This window comes from Trachurus japonicus, chromosome 9, assembly GCF_045865225.1.
Source record: "Trachurus japonicus isolate A0001 chromosome 9, Traja_1.0".
In the NCBI taxonomy this organism is placed as follows: domain Eukaryota; kingdom Metazoa; phylum Chordata; class Actinopteri; order Carangiformes; family Carangidae; genus Trachurus; species Trachurus japonicus.
The window spans coordinates 28,223,192-28,240,018 of NC_140915.1; the positions used below are offsets into that span (position 1 = coordinate 28,223,192).

The following is a 16,827-nucleotide window of genomic DNA, read 5'->3' on the forward strand; positions in this document are numbered from 1 at the left end:
CAAACTAAAAATCTGAACTATGTACTGTATGTCCTGAGTGGGTAGGCTTTAGCCTTTTGGTAACATGTCAACAATGTAAAATAAGAGGAAACTTAATCTACATGATTTGACATTCAGTTTTCAAAGCAACAAAATAAAAGGAACGTTGGTGCAAAAACGCTGGATTATGATGTTTTGATAAAGGTGCATTGGTAAACCAAAATATCAAGGGGAACATGCTCAAAAGCCATCACGGCATATGCTCAACACAGACACTATGATGAACACTTAATATGATCAAACATCCTCCATTGCATCACTATGCTACAACACTAAGTTTAAAAAAGGTATGACTGAGAAACTTACCATCACTGATGCCCTCTCCTTTGATGCTCTTCACTCCACCAGGAATAGGGGTGCCATCCAAGAGGAACTCAATAATCCCATCATCAACAGTTATGATGACGTGTAACCATGTATTATCCTCTACAAACTTCTCAGCACTGGCCTGGGCCATTTGAGTATTGTTTGATCCTATTACTGTATAGTACAGCTTTACTGTGACATGTGACTCATTAGTGTGGACCTTCACTCCGTAATACAAGGTCTCATTTTTGGTTCCTTTCGAGACTATGAAGCCATCCGTGTCTGGTCTGGGCATTAGCCATGCAGAAAAGGTGAAGTTGCTGACAGCAGCAGGCCCATCTTCAGGCGAGATGGTCCCGTAAGCTCCTTGGAGCCCAGAGAAAAACCACGTGTCTGTGGCCGAGTGGTGTCTCCTGGCATGAGGCCTGAGCTCAACCTCATCTGGGAAGGAAGCTAGAAGGAGCAGGTCATCCATCAGAGGAAGGCCCTCTGGGAAGCGGCCAGAAACAATCTCCCAGGCAACTCGCACATCACTAAAAGTACCCTGCTGTCGGAGGATGGTGAAGGAAGTGACATCAGCCATATCATCGACTGAGAGTACGTCTTCGGCTACTTCTTGGTCCAGGTTGCTGTCAGCAATGGCAAAGACGCCGAATGGGTCGTCATTGAAAGGGATGAAAACGGAGGCATTCAGCGATGTCTCAGCCAGTTGTCCACCTTCCCCTGGGTAACCACCTTTAAGAAATTACAGGCAAAAGTGAAGGGTTTTCAAAACTAAATCATATATGACATTCATCTCTATCTGGAATCTGGAAGTGATATACTGTACGTCTAAACTAATCAAATTATACTTCACGATTTTATGGAAAATGTCATTTCTAAGTGCTGAACAAATTTATCACTCTTGAACTCACCTGAGATATTAACCAGCTTGAGGACGAAGAACTCAATGAACTCTGGAAGCTTATCTGCAATGGCCTCCAGGACAATAGGCTTTGTCTGATCCCCTGTAGTGAAGGTTATGAATCCAGATGTGTTGGTAAACTCCTGGTTTTCCTCCAGAGGAGTCACAGAGTCATTGGCAAACAGCTGCCAGAAGACTGTAACATCACCAAAATGGCCCCTGGCACGTAGGACACTGGTAAAAGTAAAGAGACAGTAAAGACTACAGTTTAGGTCTCTAAAATGTCAAGTTTTGGAAACATACAATTTGCATCCAAACAGCATGAAATGCACCACTACAGAAAAAGATTGAGGACCAGTTCCTTACTAAAAATTGTTAGTCTTTCCCTCTTCAACTGGTTTCTCAATTGGTTCCAAGGAAAAAATCCCATTGGCGTCATCATTGGCCTCAATCACCACAGTAGCTGTATGATGCCCGTACACAACAGCATCACCTGTGAAGGCAAACATATGAAGTTAGAGCAGGACCTATATACAATACAAGTCAACTGTAATAACCATAGAAATTTCGCTGTACTTCTGTATAAGTGACAATAAAGGCTGATTCTGAAATGTGCTCAAAATTGCACTGGACAGGTAAAAAGTGTCAGGGTCCCAGTTGTCGTTTGATTGACTCCTAACATGAGGGTTATTGACTTTTAACACAATCCCTGTATAAAGGGCAATCCCCTGGCATAAACCAAAGGCTAACTCTTACTTGACTCCACTCCATGTCAATCAGTAAACAGAGAGAGGCCAGTGGAGTGGCCAGTCTTTGTGCCTTAGAAAGTCTGGAGTCTGGCAATTAAGGTCCTGTTGGGGCCAGGAGGCCTTTCATTCCCATCCCTGACACACAATGCTGGGATTAAGAGAGCTTTCAGAGTTACTACAGATAATGCTAAATAACTCAGCTACTCCTTTCTGTGCATGCACAACTATCATTAAGACAAGAGACATTAAGAAGGGGAGAAGGGGTGATGTTATTTCGAGATAAGGTGAGTTTGCCTGGTTGTTCTGTTGTGATCGACACTCTAAACTAAGAAAAGTGACTGATTTTTAGATGTTAGGGGGGATGTTTTGGTCCTCTGGAGGAATACATATTACACAGTTTTCATTACAATAGCAACATAATTGAGACATGAGGCATCCACTATGTAACCTGACATAATCTCTGACTCACATAAGTTATCTTTACAATATAGCAATAAGAACTAGAAAATTTCCTCTCGGGAAATTTTGAATGGGCCACGGGAGCTACTGCGGGTTGTGCCATCTCTGTCAACATGGGAATCAAACCCACGATCTTAAGGTCAAGACAGAGCTGATCAGACAGACACATGATCATCTTTCTATAAGCACTGATGTGGAGGAGCTGTAACCACATTAGGTTAACTGTGTGTGTGTGTGTGTGTGTGTGTGTGTGTGTGTGTGTGTGTGTGTGTGTGTGTGTGTGTGTGTGTGTGTTTGTGTGTGTGTGTGTGTGTGTGTGTGTGTGTGTGTGTGTGTGTGTGTGTGTGTGTGCGTGTGTGTGTGTGTGTGTGACACCAACAAGGTTTAACTTTAAAACCAGATTAAATCATGGTTTAAGTTTAAATTCTGTTGCACGTTAACTGTGTTTTAATCACATGAAGGTGTGTGTGTGTGTGTGTGTGTGTGTGTGTGTGTGTGTGTGACTGTAATCACATGAAGCTGGCTCTAGAGTCTGTGTGTGTGTGTGTGTGACTGACTTGTCACATAGTTAGTTAGTAGCTGCATCCTGTGTCAGTCTGATTTAGCTGTGTCTGTGTTTATAAACATTTAAACGAGCGCCAGGTGGATTGTTTATGAAGTTAACGAGCTCTGGCCTGAGGATCAAAGAGGTTACCACGGCGATAGGGGCCCCCGCAGGCTGAGACAGACAGAAACGTGGAGAAAAACAGCCATTTTCTGCCTCTAAACCGGCCTCACAATTGGCGACGCTGGCAGTTTTAAAACATCAGGCCGTTCCTCTCAGATATTTGTATTGGACTCAATGAGGAGCAGGGACAGACGTGGCCGCACTCAGAGGCTGATTCTGTAAGTTCTGTAAGTCTCTCTGATATTTTGAGCACATGACATGAGAGATAACAAGTTTGTCTTACAAATTCTGAAAAAATTATGTCTGTAGAGTGTAAATTGTGGCCGTGGTGGCAATTTATCCAGAAAAAATACAGAATGTTTCTTCACTCTCTCCCACTCTAACCGATGATGTCACGCACTCTGACACGAACATTCCATGCAATACACACCCATTATAAACTCATAAGATCATGGTCATTGATCATTTTTCGCGACGAAAAATTCGTAAACTGTTGAGAAAAGTAATAGCCCAGCGATCCCGATCAAGACGCACGTTTTGATATATAATATGTCCTGCAACTCTTCGAGTTGCAGGACTAGTAGCACATCGAAATCAACTACAAACTCACCAGTAGCGTTGTAGAGAACAATGTGGAAGGACTCATCAGTCTCTGGTGTGTTGTCATCCTCCACAGCCACAGAGATGTTCTTCATCCATTCACCCACGTCATACACAAGCAACGTGTCATTACTCAGCATGGTGAAGTCACCTGGTGATGTGTTACCATATTCCACTTGGTACATCACTGTGGCAACAAAGTCTGCCCGCCCTGCTCTCAGAACAGTGAAGTTGGCCACACCCCCTTCCTGAACCCGCACGGAAACAGGTTCTGAGTTGAGAGTGAGATAGGAGAGAGAAGAGAATACAAGTAAATAGAGGCAGCTATAATATATTATTCGATCATTGTAGGCTTTCAGATGATCTTTCATATGTAAAAAATATATATGAAACCATTACCAGAGAAATAAATTGGGTCATCATTTTTATTAATCTGCAAACTGGCATTGAGTAGGTTTCCCAGTCTTGCTCCACCTGTAGCATTTAATAACGTGATGGTAAAATTCTCCATGTCCTCTGGGATCTAAAATAAAATAAAAAAAAGATTCAAACAAGGAAAAATATGAATGCACGCAATTAAAGTAAAGTAATTTAAAGTCAGAGTTTAGTCATTCTGTTTACCTCGTCAGGTACAGAAAACAGTGTGAGGTTTTTCAGGTACTCCCCCTCCTCAAAGGTGATGTTTCCCTGAAGGGGGGTGACATCTCCAGACAGGGCTGGCTCCAGGGCCCATGAAACAGAAACCTCTCCGAAGTGACCGCGGTTCCTCACTACAGGGTACACAGCTGAAAGAGAATCCGAATAGACAACAGATTATCTATTTTGATAATGCACCCTCTTGAGATCCATTGACTCTTGTGCATGAACTTTGTGTCATTGTGTATGTGCTTTCCCCTCCAGTAGAAGCAACAATTTTGGCATCAAATAAAAACAGTACATTTTGGGGCTTTCAGATCAACTTTTTTAGTTGTATTGCAAACACATATACAAAAAATTATACTGACAATTCTCAACTATGCTAATGTTTTGATTAAAAAGCAAATACATTACAACCTTTGCATGCATACAAATGTCAATTATTCCAACTAGGTGTATGTGACACAATATGACATGGAAAGAATCACTATTGGATTTCTACTTTAGAGTACCATTGTGCATCTCGTTTCCTTTGCTCTCATTGATGGCCATGGTCAGTCCTGATTGGATGAACTCAATGACCCCAAAGGTGTCGTCATTCTTCCGCACTGTGATGTTGACCTCCCTGTGGTTGCCTAGGCGACTGGGTGGAGTGCTGTGGCTACTAAGTACCACAGAAAAAGTCTCGTCCAGCTGTATGCACACACGCACACATATACACACATATAAAGGCTCACATATTTTGTGAAATACACCTGAAAAATTCCTGAATCAAATAATACGTAAACTAAAACTAAACACTAGACCATACAGACTTAATTTTGTAATGGGGTAAACTATTATTATTTAACCACATTAAGTCAAAATTGCATTGACCATCTTCTTACCTCAGGCACACCATCAGGCCTTGCCACTAGTGCCACCACCACCTCTCTCTCCCCTGGTTTAAACTCCAGGATGCCTGTAGCTCCGTAGAATTCAGTGCTGCCTGAAGGCATCACAGCGTATCGTACCAGCTGTTTCAACAGCTGCCCCTGGGCTCTGACCACGTGCAGCTCCACAGCCTCACCCTCCTAGGGTTAAAATGTTTAAATATCATGTGAGCAGAGAGACAGCACAGAATAACATTTGGGGTTATATCTATATGATTATTTCCTTAAATTAAAGCTGGTAAAATAAGACTTGAAGTACATGAATTAACGTTCAGTTTGCCCTCCTAACTCACATTAATGATCCATGGACCTCTGGAGAATGAGGAAAATTCAAAAACTCCCCCAGGGTCATCGTTCTCCATAATGACTATCTCTCTGGTGGTGAAGCCGGCTTTCAGGATCTGGTTCTCGACATTACTCCTGAGACACACGCACAAAGAAACAAATTGTGACAGTTTGTGACAGCAAGTGACCACAATTGAAACAGAGCATAAAATATAGTGTATGCATTTTTGTTTTGCCCCTTAAAGAGTGATGGTTGACATGCTTGTGGTGTAAGCATACGAGAGAGATAAATGTCACCTTCAGCAAATGTGTAGCAGATGAAAATTAGACTTTTGCTTTTGTTGAACACTTGAGTCTCATGGGTTTCTACAAAACAGCTCAACATTAAAGGGATACTTCACCCAAAATCAACAATTCGCAGCAAGATTTTCTGCAAGATGTTCGTTCGTCTTTGTAAACCATTGGATGTATGATGTAAACACGGAAGAACACTTCGCGCATGCGCACCAACATTAACAGAGCCACTGGGAGCTACTACTACAACAAGGCTAAAAACAGATCAAATTATTTTTTTCTGGACAACTTTTTCATGTCGCGGCTTCAGGACACTTGGGTCAGTACGGACGAGCAGTATGGAGGCATTTGGATGTGTGTTTTGGACGATTCAAAAGTGAACACTATCCGCCGCCATTATATGAATATCGGTTGCCAGCCAGACCCCCCCTGGAACTCCAAAAGCGTTTTGATGACTCTGAAAGTTCTCCAAACCCTTCCTTGGCATGACAGTGAGTAGAAAATTGGTGAATTATTGATTTTGGGTGAAGTATCCCTTTAAATTAAATTTTTTGAACGCATTCCTTGCATTGTTGATTCCCATTCAAAACTGACTGCATATCTTAAAGTCCTGCTGTTTAGACCACTTTTAATAACCATGTCAATCAACAGCATGCCTTCCTCTTTAATCCTCCACAGCGGGGGGTGGGGGGGTGTATGTGTGTGTAAGATGAGAAAATTGCAGCCAAGCAAATGTCACATGACGGGTAAATTAGAGACAAAGACATGACAGAATGAAGCACTCCATACAAACATTCACAGCCAAGATGCTGCATGCATACAAACTCTGACATCTACAAGTCTACACATAATTAAGTCTGGTTGAATTAGAGCAAAACACAGAAAGAAGATTCTCTATTTACTCCCAACACCCAACCTCTTTTGATTCTCTTTTTTCACACCATCACAGAATCCCCCACCCCATCCCAGTCCCCCTCATCTCCACATCAACCAAAGACCCTAGAAATCCTGAAGTAGGCCCTTGTCTGAAAAACAAAGTCCTGATTCACGCCATACAAAAGGTCCAGGTTCACCCCACTCTCCACTTACCCGAAGTACACTATAAAGCGTGCAGTCTCCACTCTGCAGGGGAGGAGTGGGAGGGAGAGGGAGATGCCGTTCTCATCAGAACATAAGACTAACAGATGAACCGACCCCCCCAACTGTTACCACAAACACATAAACATATCTCCAGAAAACCAAAGAAATGATGGGATGAGATCGTACCCACACATATCTCCCCAGTCTTGGATAAAATATCGGTTAGCTCTAAAACACTTAGATAACACTAACAAAAAATTATTTTCCACGCTTTTATATTATGGACACAAGATTAGGGTTTAATATGCCACGTCTATAATCAACAAAATGATGACTTATTAAGCAAACTGGCGTTAACAAACTGCAGCAGTAATATTCCTACCTATCCAGGGTGAGCAGTAGGGTCTCGTTTACTTCTGGGACATTATCCGCCATGATAGTTAGGTTGATGGAGGCATCACTCTGCCCGGAGAGGAAAACGACAGAGCCATTTTGAGGCTGCAGGTCATCAGCAGTTACATCTTCCCGACTAGGTCCGATTGGCCGAAGACTCCAGAACACTACAGCCCGGCCGTCTGTCCCGTCACGTCGCAGAGGGAGGCTCACCTGCACCGAACGACAATAGGATTAAACACTCACACATACGCAAACACAGTATACACACTTTCTAAAGAGAAATTTGACTTGGCAAGAGCCGGGAGAGTTTTCTTACATGCAGCACTGTGACTATAAAGTCTGTGATTAGAGGCAGTTACAGTGGAAACTTCTCTTTAGGGTTAACAGTAGTGCTTAATTTATAATGTTATAGGTTTCATGACAACTGCATGATGATCGGATAATAATGTCAACAAAAACACAGCACAAAGTCAAAGGCCTTAGTGGAAGTTGTTTTATAATTTCTCAGAAGTCACTTCATCATGTGCTGTTTGATAAGTCAATAAGATAAGCACCACAGATCTGACCCTACTTGCATGTAGTACTGCTGAAAACTTGGGGTATATCTTACCATGCTGGTATTGCTATCCTCTGGTTCATAAACCACCACTGTGGTGTTACTTGTAAAGCCGATTTCCCCGTTGGCTATATCGGGGGTGACAGTTAAGGTCAGGTTTAGAGGTCCTCCGAACCGTGGGCTGTTTGAAGGAATTGAGGGGTTGATATCAACCAGTTTCAGCGTATTTAACTGGGGGAAATAGAAGACAAAACTCAGTCAACAAAATAATCACACAGGTGAACTAGGGAACAGATAGAAGATATGAAAAATAAAATAGTTTCTACATGAATTGTTAAATGAAATACATTAATCTCGTTGTCATGTGCTTCTGAAGAAGGCTTTTTCTTGTACATTTCTGCTTGCTTTAAAGCCAAGGTGATGTTAGTTTGAAGAGTTGGGCAAATCCCATAGCAACATGCCCGATTTGAGTGCCAATGTCAAACCATTCACACATGCAAATGAGGCACTTTAACTTTGGATGGCACTGATTTGGGCTGAAGAGCAAAAACAAACAGAAAGAACACCTTTCTTGGACATGTCAGCAAATCTTTGCCTTAATTACAACCTAAAAAATCATAGTGGAGAGACACAAAATCATGCTTCCAGTATTGTCACCTGTATTAAGAAATGAGCTCCATTCTGCAGAAAGGCGTCATTCCTGATTGGCAGTATAACATGGACCATCTGCTCTCGGGTAAACACCACATTAACAGTTCTGCTAACATTCAGGACCTGGTCTCGGGCCCTCCCCGGGTCCACTGGGCCTGCAGGAATGTATAGAGCAGTGAGAGCCACAGACACATCGCCTAGTGTGCCACCATCTCGCAGGAGGTTCAGCGAGAGAAAACGGCCCTCGGGTTGGCTCTGGATGCTCTGCTCTTTTGCAAGGTCAAACCGAAAAAGCCCATAGACGTCATCACTGTCCTGGATGTAAAACACCATCTGGGGAAAGAGAGAAGGGAGAGTCGGATCATGTTTCCTTCTGACTGACAAATGGTCAAAAACACATTTGTAGTATCTTTAAAAGGGTATATTTATGTTGATTAACACTTTATAAACTCAAATACTACCTTTCTGAATCCCTCAATCAAATGGAGTTGATGATTATGATTACCGCGATGATGACTCATGATTGATTGACTTAAATTAGTTATACACACTGTTTTGGAAAGGTCAGAATGTGATTTCACAAGTTTGACACCTAAGTCTTAACTGCACTGCCAATGAAGGAGTGCCTGTGGGCCGCGCACAGTCTCCTGTGCTTTGAGGAGGGAGCTGACTGATCTTCAAGCTGCTGCCAGTGGGTAATTGCAATGAAGCCCAGATTTACCATCAATTACTTTGGAGGACTTTGATGTGTATCCTGTTTTTGTGTTACTAAGAACGTATCTTGGGTCATAAGAAGAAGAAAGGAGAGGTGAGGAACAGAGAGGGGAAAGAAAACAAGTGAGACTGAAAGTAGTAAAACAGAGCCCTGAGCTAACTTTAGAGAGGCATCCTCTTTAATTAACTGTGCTAAAACTGCTAGAGTAGTTTTCATGAGCATTTTAACTGAGAGCCATTCATTTCCCTGAAACCTACACTTGTCTGATGCTTTGCCTGGCACGTTCACCAACAGCTGATTTACAGCTCAGTGTGTGTGTGTGTGTGTCTGTGTGCATGCATGCATGCATGTGTGTGTGTCATATTGCTTTTTAACATCGATTAACTTGTTCTTCTGCTAAAGATGTTTATTAATTCTGCAGCATTTTTTTCCCAGCCAGCTCAGCTCATCCAGTCTAGACAGATGGCAAACAGACCCAACCTGAGATGGTTGTTCTGGCGTGTGTTTGTATGTGACCGAAGTAGAGTTTGTTTGTGTCTCATCTCGTGCATTGAACATAAACAAGACTTAGATCTGCCCACTGCCTTCACACATAGCCAAGAGGCTTGGACAAAGATGGAAGCTATAACCATGCTATCCCCCACGCTCTCTAAAAAAAAACACACACACAGACACCACACACAGAGTGCGCCTGCTGTTTCCGCTTTGTTTGGATTGAACCACATTAAGGGAACACCCACAGAGCAAAGTGACACATTGAGAGGTTGACTTTTGCAGAATGTGCCAAGTTTGCCACTGTAGCCAACAGTAGGACACACAAAAACACATACACATGCATAACAGACACGCAACATCTGGAGCATATTTTCCCTAACAAGTGCAGCCTTATCTCTCTGTCAAAAACCATTACAGCAACAGAGAGCAACCATCAGTATGAAAAAATAAATAAAATAATCCCGGTTTATAAATAATTTCTTATAAACTAACCTCCATTGGTTCGTCCACCTCTGCGTTTCCAGTTACAGTGTTGGGTAGAAGTTTGAGGACAAAGGCCTCTGCCTCTTCAGGTTGATCATCTGCCACAACGTTTATTGGAATCACAGCAGTCACCTGACCAGCAGCGAATCTCACTGTGCCCACATCAGGCCCCAAGTCGTCTGACACTGGGGAAGGATCACTGGAGTTTCTACTGATGGACCAGTTGGCGGACACGGCACCATAACTGCCTCCATTTCTTACAATAACGATGCCATCAAATCTGTGGGAGAGATAAACATGGATAGAATTTTACTCTTTTCATTATAATAGCTATTTCAGTATCCATCCACTTGTATATAATTGTATCATGCGTCATCACTGTTTCCTAATTGTTTGTAAATGATCCACCTCTGTGTAAGATCTTCATTGATGCTGATTGGCTGAATGACTGCACTGCTGCTGATTGACAGGACACCGTAAGGCTTATCGTTGGGTTCGATGGTCACCAGCACAGCATTGGGTGGTACTAGCACAGCATCTCCTTGGATGGTCTCTTCCAGCAGAACCACATGAAAAGATTCTCCAATTTCCGGCACGATGTCATCGATGATGTTGAACAGCAGGCTTGCCTTGTACACAAACGGAGGGAATGTGACCGTTCTGACCGGCTGCAGGTCGAGGAAATCCACAGCTGGCGTGGCGCTGCCCAGTCCTTCACCACTCACCACCATGTAATCTACAGAGACCTAAAGACAGTATTGCCCAGAGTTTTATTTGAATTAAGTTTGTGCTTATTGAGCAATACGTACACCTTTAAAGTGATCGTGGACAATTCTTAAACAGTCAGCAGTGTATGAAAACAAGAAACTGGATTGAATGTAACCTCGGTGTCAACAGAGCCGAAGAGTGGCCCATCTTCAGTCAGTTGACCTCGGGTCACATTGAGGGCGATGACTCCAGCAGACTCTGGTACTGCCAAGACAGAGTGAGAGAACCGCAGTGGGCTGTCATTACGCCGGATTCTCAGCTGGACACTGCTGGCGTTGGGCCTGAGAAGGGCTCCTCCTGCCACGCCCGTAAGCCTAACTGAAAACACCTCATCATCCTCCGGGATCTGGTCCACAGAGAAAGAGAAGCACACTCGTTTATACATAAATATATACTGTTTGATCTTTAGTTTTATTCATTATTTTAGTCATTTCCCAGACATGTCATCTTTTGTGAATTAAGTAATGACACTGCCAAAGTCTGTAGAGAGACAGGCGGAAACAACTTCATCAATATGGGTGATTTGTATTTAAATGCACAGTGAAGAGTCTGATTAATACCTGGTCATCCTTAACGAGGATACTGAAGTGCACGACAGCCTGTCCCACAGGGATTGTTATGTTCCCTCTTTCTGGACTGAGATCCTCAATGGCAGGGTTGGGGCCTTCAGAGACCTGAACAGGAGGAGACACGGTCCGCATGTAAATAATAGAATCATCAATCATGAAACTACAAATAATCAAATAATTACATGGTTCTCTTTATAATATATTTTTTTCAAAGTCTATCTTTAGCCAGTGGAAAAAACACATTACATGTTTAGTATCTGATGTTGCTTCTCTCACCTCGTAATTCACAGTCACAGTCCCATATGTTCCCTTCTCTCTAATTAGGGTGAAAGGCACATAATGGTTCCTTCTCCTGGGTTCATCAACTACAATCTCTTCAGTCTGAAGAGGGTGAGAGAGACAAAACACACAAACAGTAGCCCGGTCCCTTCAGTTTAATTAGTTTCAACAGTCATTCACTTCTAAATAGAAACAATCTGATGATGAAACAAGATGTATTTTTTAAACAGGCAGTACAAGTGAGCCGAACTGGGGAAGGAAAAGAAAGGAATACTACGGTACATAATTTAGTACATAAAACACAACTAACATAAACACCTTTCCTGGGGCCAGGACCCCTTTATTGATTCTAAGCAGGCCAAATGATTGCACTGCATATGAGACTTTCTGGGGGTGGTAGAACAAACAGTTCCCAACATACCAGAGCTACCATGGAAACACTATAGACTCCCACTGATTTGTTAATCCAGGGAGTGCTGTGTTTTTAATTGCCCCAGGTAATCTACAACCACTTGATGGTCAATTCTCCCACGACCACGTTACTGGCATTATTGCCATTTGAACTACAACATATTAACATCACTGGTCTTTATTGTCATTAATATGGTCACAAATGCAACTGGATGTTAATAGTCGAAGTGAAGTTTGGTGTGGGCAGCTAACTTTTGCAATATTGGTCAGCAGACCCTAAAATAAGGGGTCAAGACTCTGGGCAGCAAATATCTTGAATGATTCTGTGTGTCTTCTATATTGGAAATATCTTGTTTAAATAACCTCCCCCCCCAAAAAAAATCCCCCCAAAAATCCCCAAATTTCCTTTATTTCCATTTCCTTCAATTACTAATTTTCATACCTGCAAAGATAACTGTGAGTAACGATCATAATAGTGGTAGTTAAATAATTACGCTAGGGGCAGTGTTTAGCTCAGTTGGTAGAGCACCCGCCCCATGTGTTGAGGCTATAGTCCTCACTGCAGGCGACCCCAGTTCGAATCCTGCGTCGAGCGGCCCTATCCTGCGTGTCATTCCCCCTCTCTCTGCCTCCCATTTCCTGTCTCTCTCTACTATCGTGTCAATTAAAGGCAAAAAAGCCCCCAAATTATACTTAAAAAAAAACAAAACAAATAAACTGATGCAGCCAGAATTGATCATAGATAGAAATCAAATGTCACAGGCTGTAATGGATTAGAGTTAGATAAGAGTTATTCTTTTTTATCATTGTGGAGCTGCTTCTGGTGTGCAAACCTTGTGTTTTGCCCTTTTTTGTCTCGCACCCAGTTCTTGTATTTTGTGGAAGAGCGTGCTGCTTCTATAGTTTTTCATGTAATGGATTAGACAAAATGAATTATGGTAACAAGGGGAAAGACAAGGGGTGTGTGTGTGTGTGTGGGGGGGTTCTTACTGAGTTGAAGGCAATTATTCCAAAGGCATTGTCATTGGACAGGATGGTGATGGTTGCCTTGTTTGGTGTCCCCAGTGTCACACCATTAGAGGAACTCTGAAAAGTGGGAAGAGCTTATGTAGTTAGTTACAGTATGTACCTTATCACATCCTCCCCCTCCCCCAACACTCATGCTCATGTTAAAAAAAACCAGAACGCCTCCCTAATTCACCATCTTCACTTCATTCTTGTGTTCCCACTGAGAGGCCCTGGTGTGAAGGCACAAAGAGAGGAAGTACTGGTCTCGGCCCAGTTGATACGTCAGGTTATCACACGGTGGGATGCCTCCTTGGGACATGTGCTGTGCTCTGTGAATTGGCACTAAGACCAAACAAACTTAACATCTCCCAGTGTGATTAAAAATCACACAGCAGCTCCACAAGGATTACACCGAGTTTTTAACAACCTGTGATCTGTGTGAGGAGGGTTTTCCTTTTTCTGAACCCTGGTTAAAAGAAAAAAAACAGACCACAGTCTTGTTATTTAGTGTAACTTTCCAACATTTCCATTAGTGAGCTAACCAATGTTTTCACAAGCATCTAATGGACCGACTCTGCTCACAACCACTATGTCTGAGATCAAGTGCACGGGCTTCCACCAAATCACACAACAGTGTTCCATCAAATCAACTCTAATCAATGTGGTTCTTGACAGGGCACGGTAAAGTCCTAAGCAAAGCCACTGTAAGTATGCGTGTGAGTGTGTGTGCATGTTGAGGTGAGAGCAAACAAAGGAGAAACAAGAAAGTGCTTGGGCCTCTTGCATTCATCCCTCTATTCAAACAGGACATTTCCCAGCTGTAACAGAGCTTTCTTTCCGCTGCTGATCTCTTGTCGTGACACAGAATCCACACGCTTTCACAAAGCCAAGTCACTGGCCAAGCCAGGAGTCTGAAAACACACATACACATGTTCATGTGTGCTGAACTACATAAACACACTCAATTATACAGTAATTCGTGTACACAAATGAGTTAATTAATGACAGCTTGTATCTACCTGCCATATGCTACTACAAACTGTCTGTTTCTGCTTCCCATTTCCGCACAGCATTACTGAGCTGCACCTGCTCTCATCCACCACAATTCTACACTGCTGTTATCTTACAAGTCTTGTCATACATATTTGTAACAAATCTCAGATAATATATTGTATTGAAACAGATTTTTACAGATTTAGCTGTCCTGCATGGTAGATGTACTGTGATTGACCCTTTATGTCTTACTTGTGTTTGATCTGACACCTCTGGGTGCCATCCCTAGTAGTGCACATTTATCCTCTAGACACTTCTTCAGTAAACTGATAGGGGAGCATTTGGCCAAAAGCTTTGTCTGTGCTGTAGTGTAAACAGAAGGGCTAAGTGGGCCTCATGTGGTCTTTCACTCTCAGAGCACAATAAATACAGGATTGTGCAACTGGACTAAACCAGATGTCACAGAAATGCAGAATCTAATTGAACATGTTGTGAAGAAAGTCACTCGAGCTGACATCTGCTCAGAGTTTCTGCTGTTTTGCAAATATACGTATAGCTGACAATCAGTGATTCACAATGACCTTTGTCTCAGGTCTTTTGGTGAGGAAGAATACAGACAGACAGCAAGACCAGGCCCCCTAGCTCATCAATCACACTTGACGGCTAAAGGTTATATGAAACCATGGAGATAGTCTTTAGGTGTTAAGCATCCTGAGCTGTGATGGTAATTCTTTTGACAAGAATTTACAGTGTATACCTATTAGATATCATTTTCAAACTTGAAAATATCTTTGTCTTATGTAAAACTACACACAGCAAAAGCATAAAATGCTCAAAAAGCAATCATTGCAAATCATCTGTCCATTTGGCAAATTTCAATGGTGCGTTTGGTAGTCAGCAAAAGCGTTTCAAAATGCATGAAAAGATGTTACTGCACTTTCCAATCCATTCATTTATTGTAAGAGACTGGGCTTTCGCCTATTATAGTTGTCTGCCATGATGAACACACAACTTATATAGAATAGAAATCCACATAATGGACATGTCCATTGAAATCAGTGGGCACAGTGAATGAGAGAATTACTTTAATCTAATGTGTGGTGAAGCAGCGGCTGTCTAAGTTAGTTCCTTTTCACAAAGGTGTCTTTTAGTGGGGAACCTCAGAGACGCACACATTTGTGCCCCACCCACGCCATCCTGGAAAAGTCCTATGGAGCACGCACACACATCAAAGGCCCTGCAGCTCAGAGCCTCCCAGAGCTTTACTATGTGACGCCCCCACTGCCTATTGCTTCGTCGCTGGGGGGTTAAGGTTTAAGATGGTCAGGGGCAGAATTAGAACAGTGGGACTTTGTGGAAAAAATGCTGCCGCTCCAGAGAGGAGGGGGGAGTCGTCACGCAAACAAAGATGTGGTACACACATACAGTATATAAACTTTGAAACAATGAGTCTTTACCTGTAGTCTAAGGGTGAAGGTAAACGTCTCATCGGCTTCAGGCAAGTCATCATCTTTCACAGCAATGAAGATAGTCTTACTGGACTCAGTGGAGAGCAGAAAGGCTGCAGCATTAATGGCTTCAAAGTCCCCAGTGTCGACTCCCTCTAGCTGGGAGAAATAAGCAAACATTAAATTGGATTACTCACCATTTCGCAACATCTCTGTTTGTTTGAGATATTTTCTGTATTCATTTGGAGATGTAAAAAGGAAAGACACAAAGAGAGGCACAAAAAGAGAATGAGGCAACGAGATGTGGTTGAATCAGGGATGCTACAGGTACATTATTTGTGCCTTTGACAACAAAGTCACATGGGATGAAATCAGGCTTGATGTTTTTTCTGTTTAAGCTTTTTCCACCGGAACATTTATTGAGATCGTGTCTCTTTTCCTTCCATTCATATGGTGACTTTATCTTCTTGATCTTTGGTTTCCATGTACTACTTCTGTCTATGCCCATTAATTTCCTGCAACTCATGAGGCGGCCCAGGTATAATGGTTAGTGTTAGAAGAAGTATGGTAAAGATATCAAGAGGCATGGGAAACCCCCAAACCACACTCCACTGCATGGCTAGCTCGCCTTTCCAGACACCAACTGTGAGCAGCTGACACTGGCCCCTGTGTGGAGGACATAAAGCCACGACCCATTCTGTGATTTCAGTTTCTTTGTATACTCAAGGTGTTCGATGTTCAATGTTCTCCCCTTCACTGAACATAGTAATGACAGCCCAGCGACAGAGCAAGGTGGCCTTTTTACATGTGTAAAATGTGATTGTTTTGGATACAGACATAATATCGTTGGTGAACTGAAAGCTTGTTGAAAACTGTTACACAATATGTTATCAGGGATGACCTACCAGCACCAAAGCCGTCACATTGACCGGGTCTCCCACTCTCTCCACAACCAGCCGGACCACAGCTGTGCTGGTCTCGTTGACAACAAAGTGAGTCTGCCCCAGGAACCGCAGTGTGGCTGACTCAGACGCAGCGCCAGGGATGGACAGAGCCAGAATCAACCCAGCTAGCAGGAGGACAGGGAGCATTCCTGTGAAAGGG

The 16,827-nt window shown here is 42.7% G+C and overlaps 1 protein-coding gene across 4 annotated transcripts in view; it reads right to left on the bottom strand.

The window, feature by feature from the left end:
• The window catches only part of adgrv1 (adhesion G protein-coupled receptor V1), a 112,657-nt gene that overhangs the window by 83,644 nt on the left and 12,186 nt on the right, over positions 1–16,827 (bottom strand). For all 4 annotated transcript variants that reach the window (XM_085787115.1, XM_085787117.1, XM_085787116.1 and 1 more), the window contains 20 exons: positions 16,629–16,816; positions 15,733–15,882; positions 13,265–13,360; positions 11,861–11,965; positions 11,576–11,689; positions 11,131–11,361; positions 10,656–10,993; positions 10,257–10,527; positions 8,561–8,887; positions 7,958–8,134; positions 7,334–7,557; positions 5,586–5,712; positions 5,248–5,433; positions 4,873–5,053; positions 4,346–4,509; positions 4,124–4,247; positions 3,735–3,995; positions 1,616–1,742; positions 1,260–1,483; positions 346–1,080 (listed from right to left, as the gene is read on the bottom strand). In XM_085787115.1, the coding sequence (XP_085643241.1) occupies positions 346–1,080; positions 1,260–1,483; positions 1,616–1,742; positions 3,735–3,995; positions 4,124–4,247; positions 4,346–4,509; positions 4,873–5,053; positions 5,248–5,433; positions 5,586–5,712; positions 7,334–7,557; positions 7,958–8,134; positions 8,561–8,887; positions 10,257–10,527; positions 10,656–10,993; positions 11,131–11,361; positions 11,576–11,689; positions 11,861–11,965; positions 13,265–13,360; positions 15,733–15,882; positions 16,629–16,814 (4,348 nt within the window). In that variant the 5' untranslated portion in view covers positions 16,815–16,816. The remainder of the gene's footprint in view (positions 1–345; positions 1,081–1,259; positions 1,484–1,615; positions 1,743–3,734; positions 3,996–4,123; positions 4,248–4,345; positions 4,510–4,872; positions 5,054–5,247; positions 5,434–5,585; positions 5,713–7,333; positions 7,558–7,957; positions 8,135–8,560; positions 8,888–10,256; positions 10,528–10,655; positions 10,994–11,130; positions 11,362–11,575; positions 11,690–11,860; positions 11,966–13,264; positions 13,361–15,732; positions 15,883–16,628; positions 16,817–16,827) is intronic.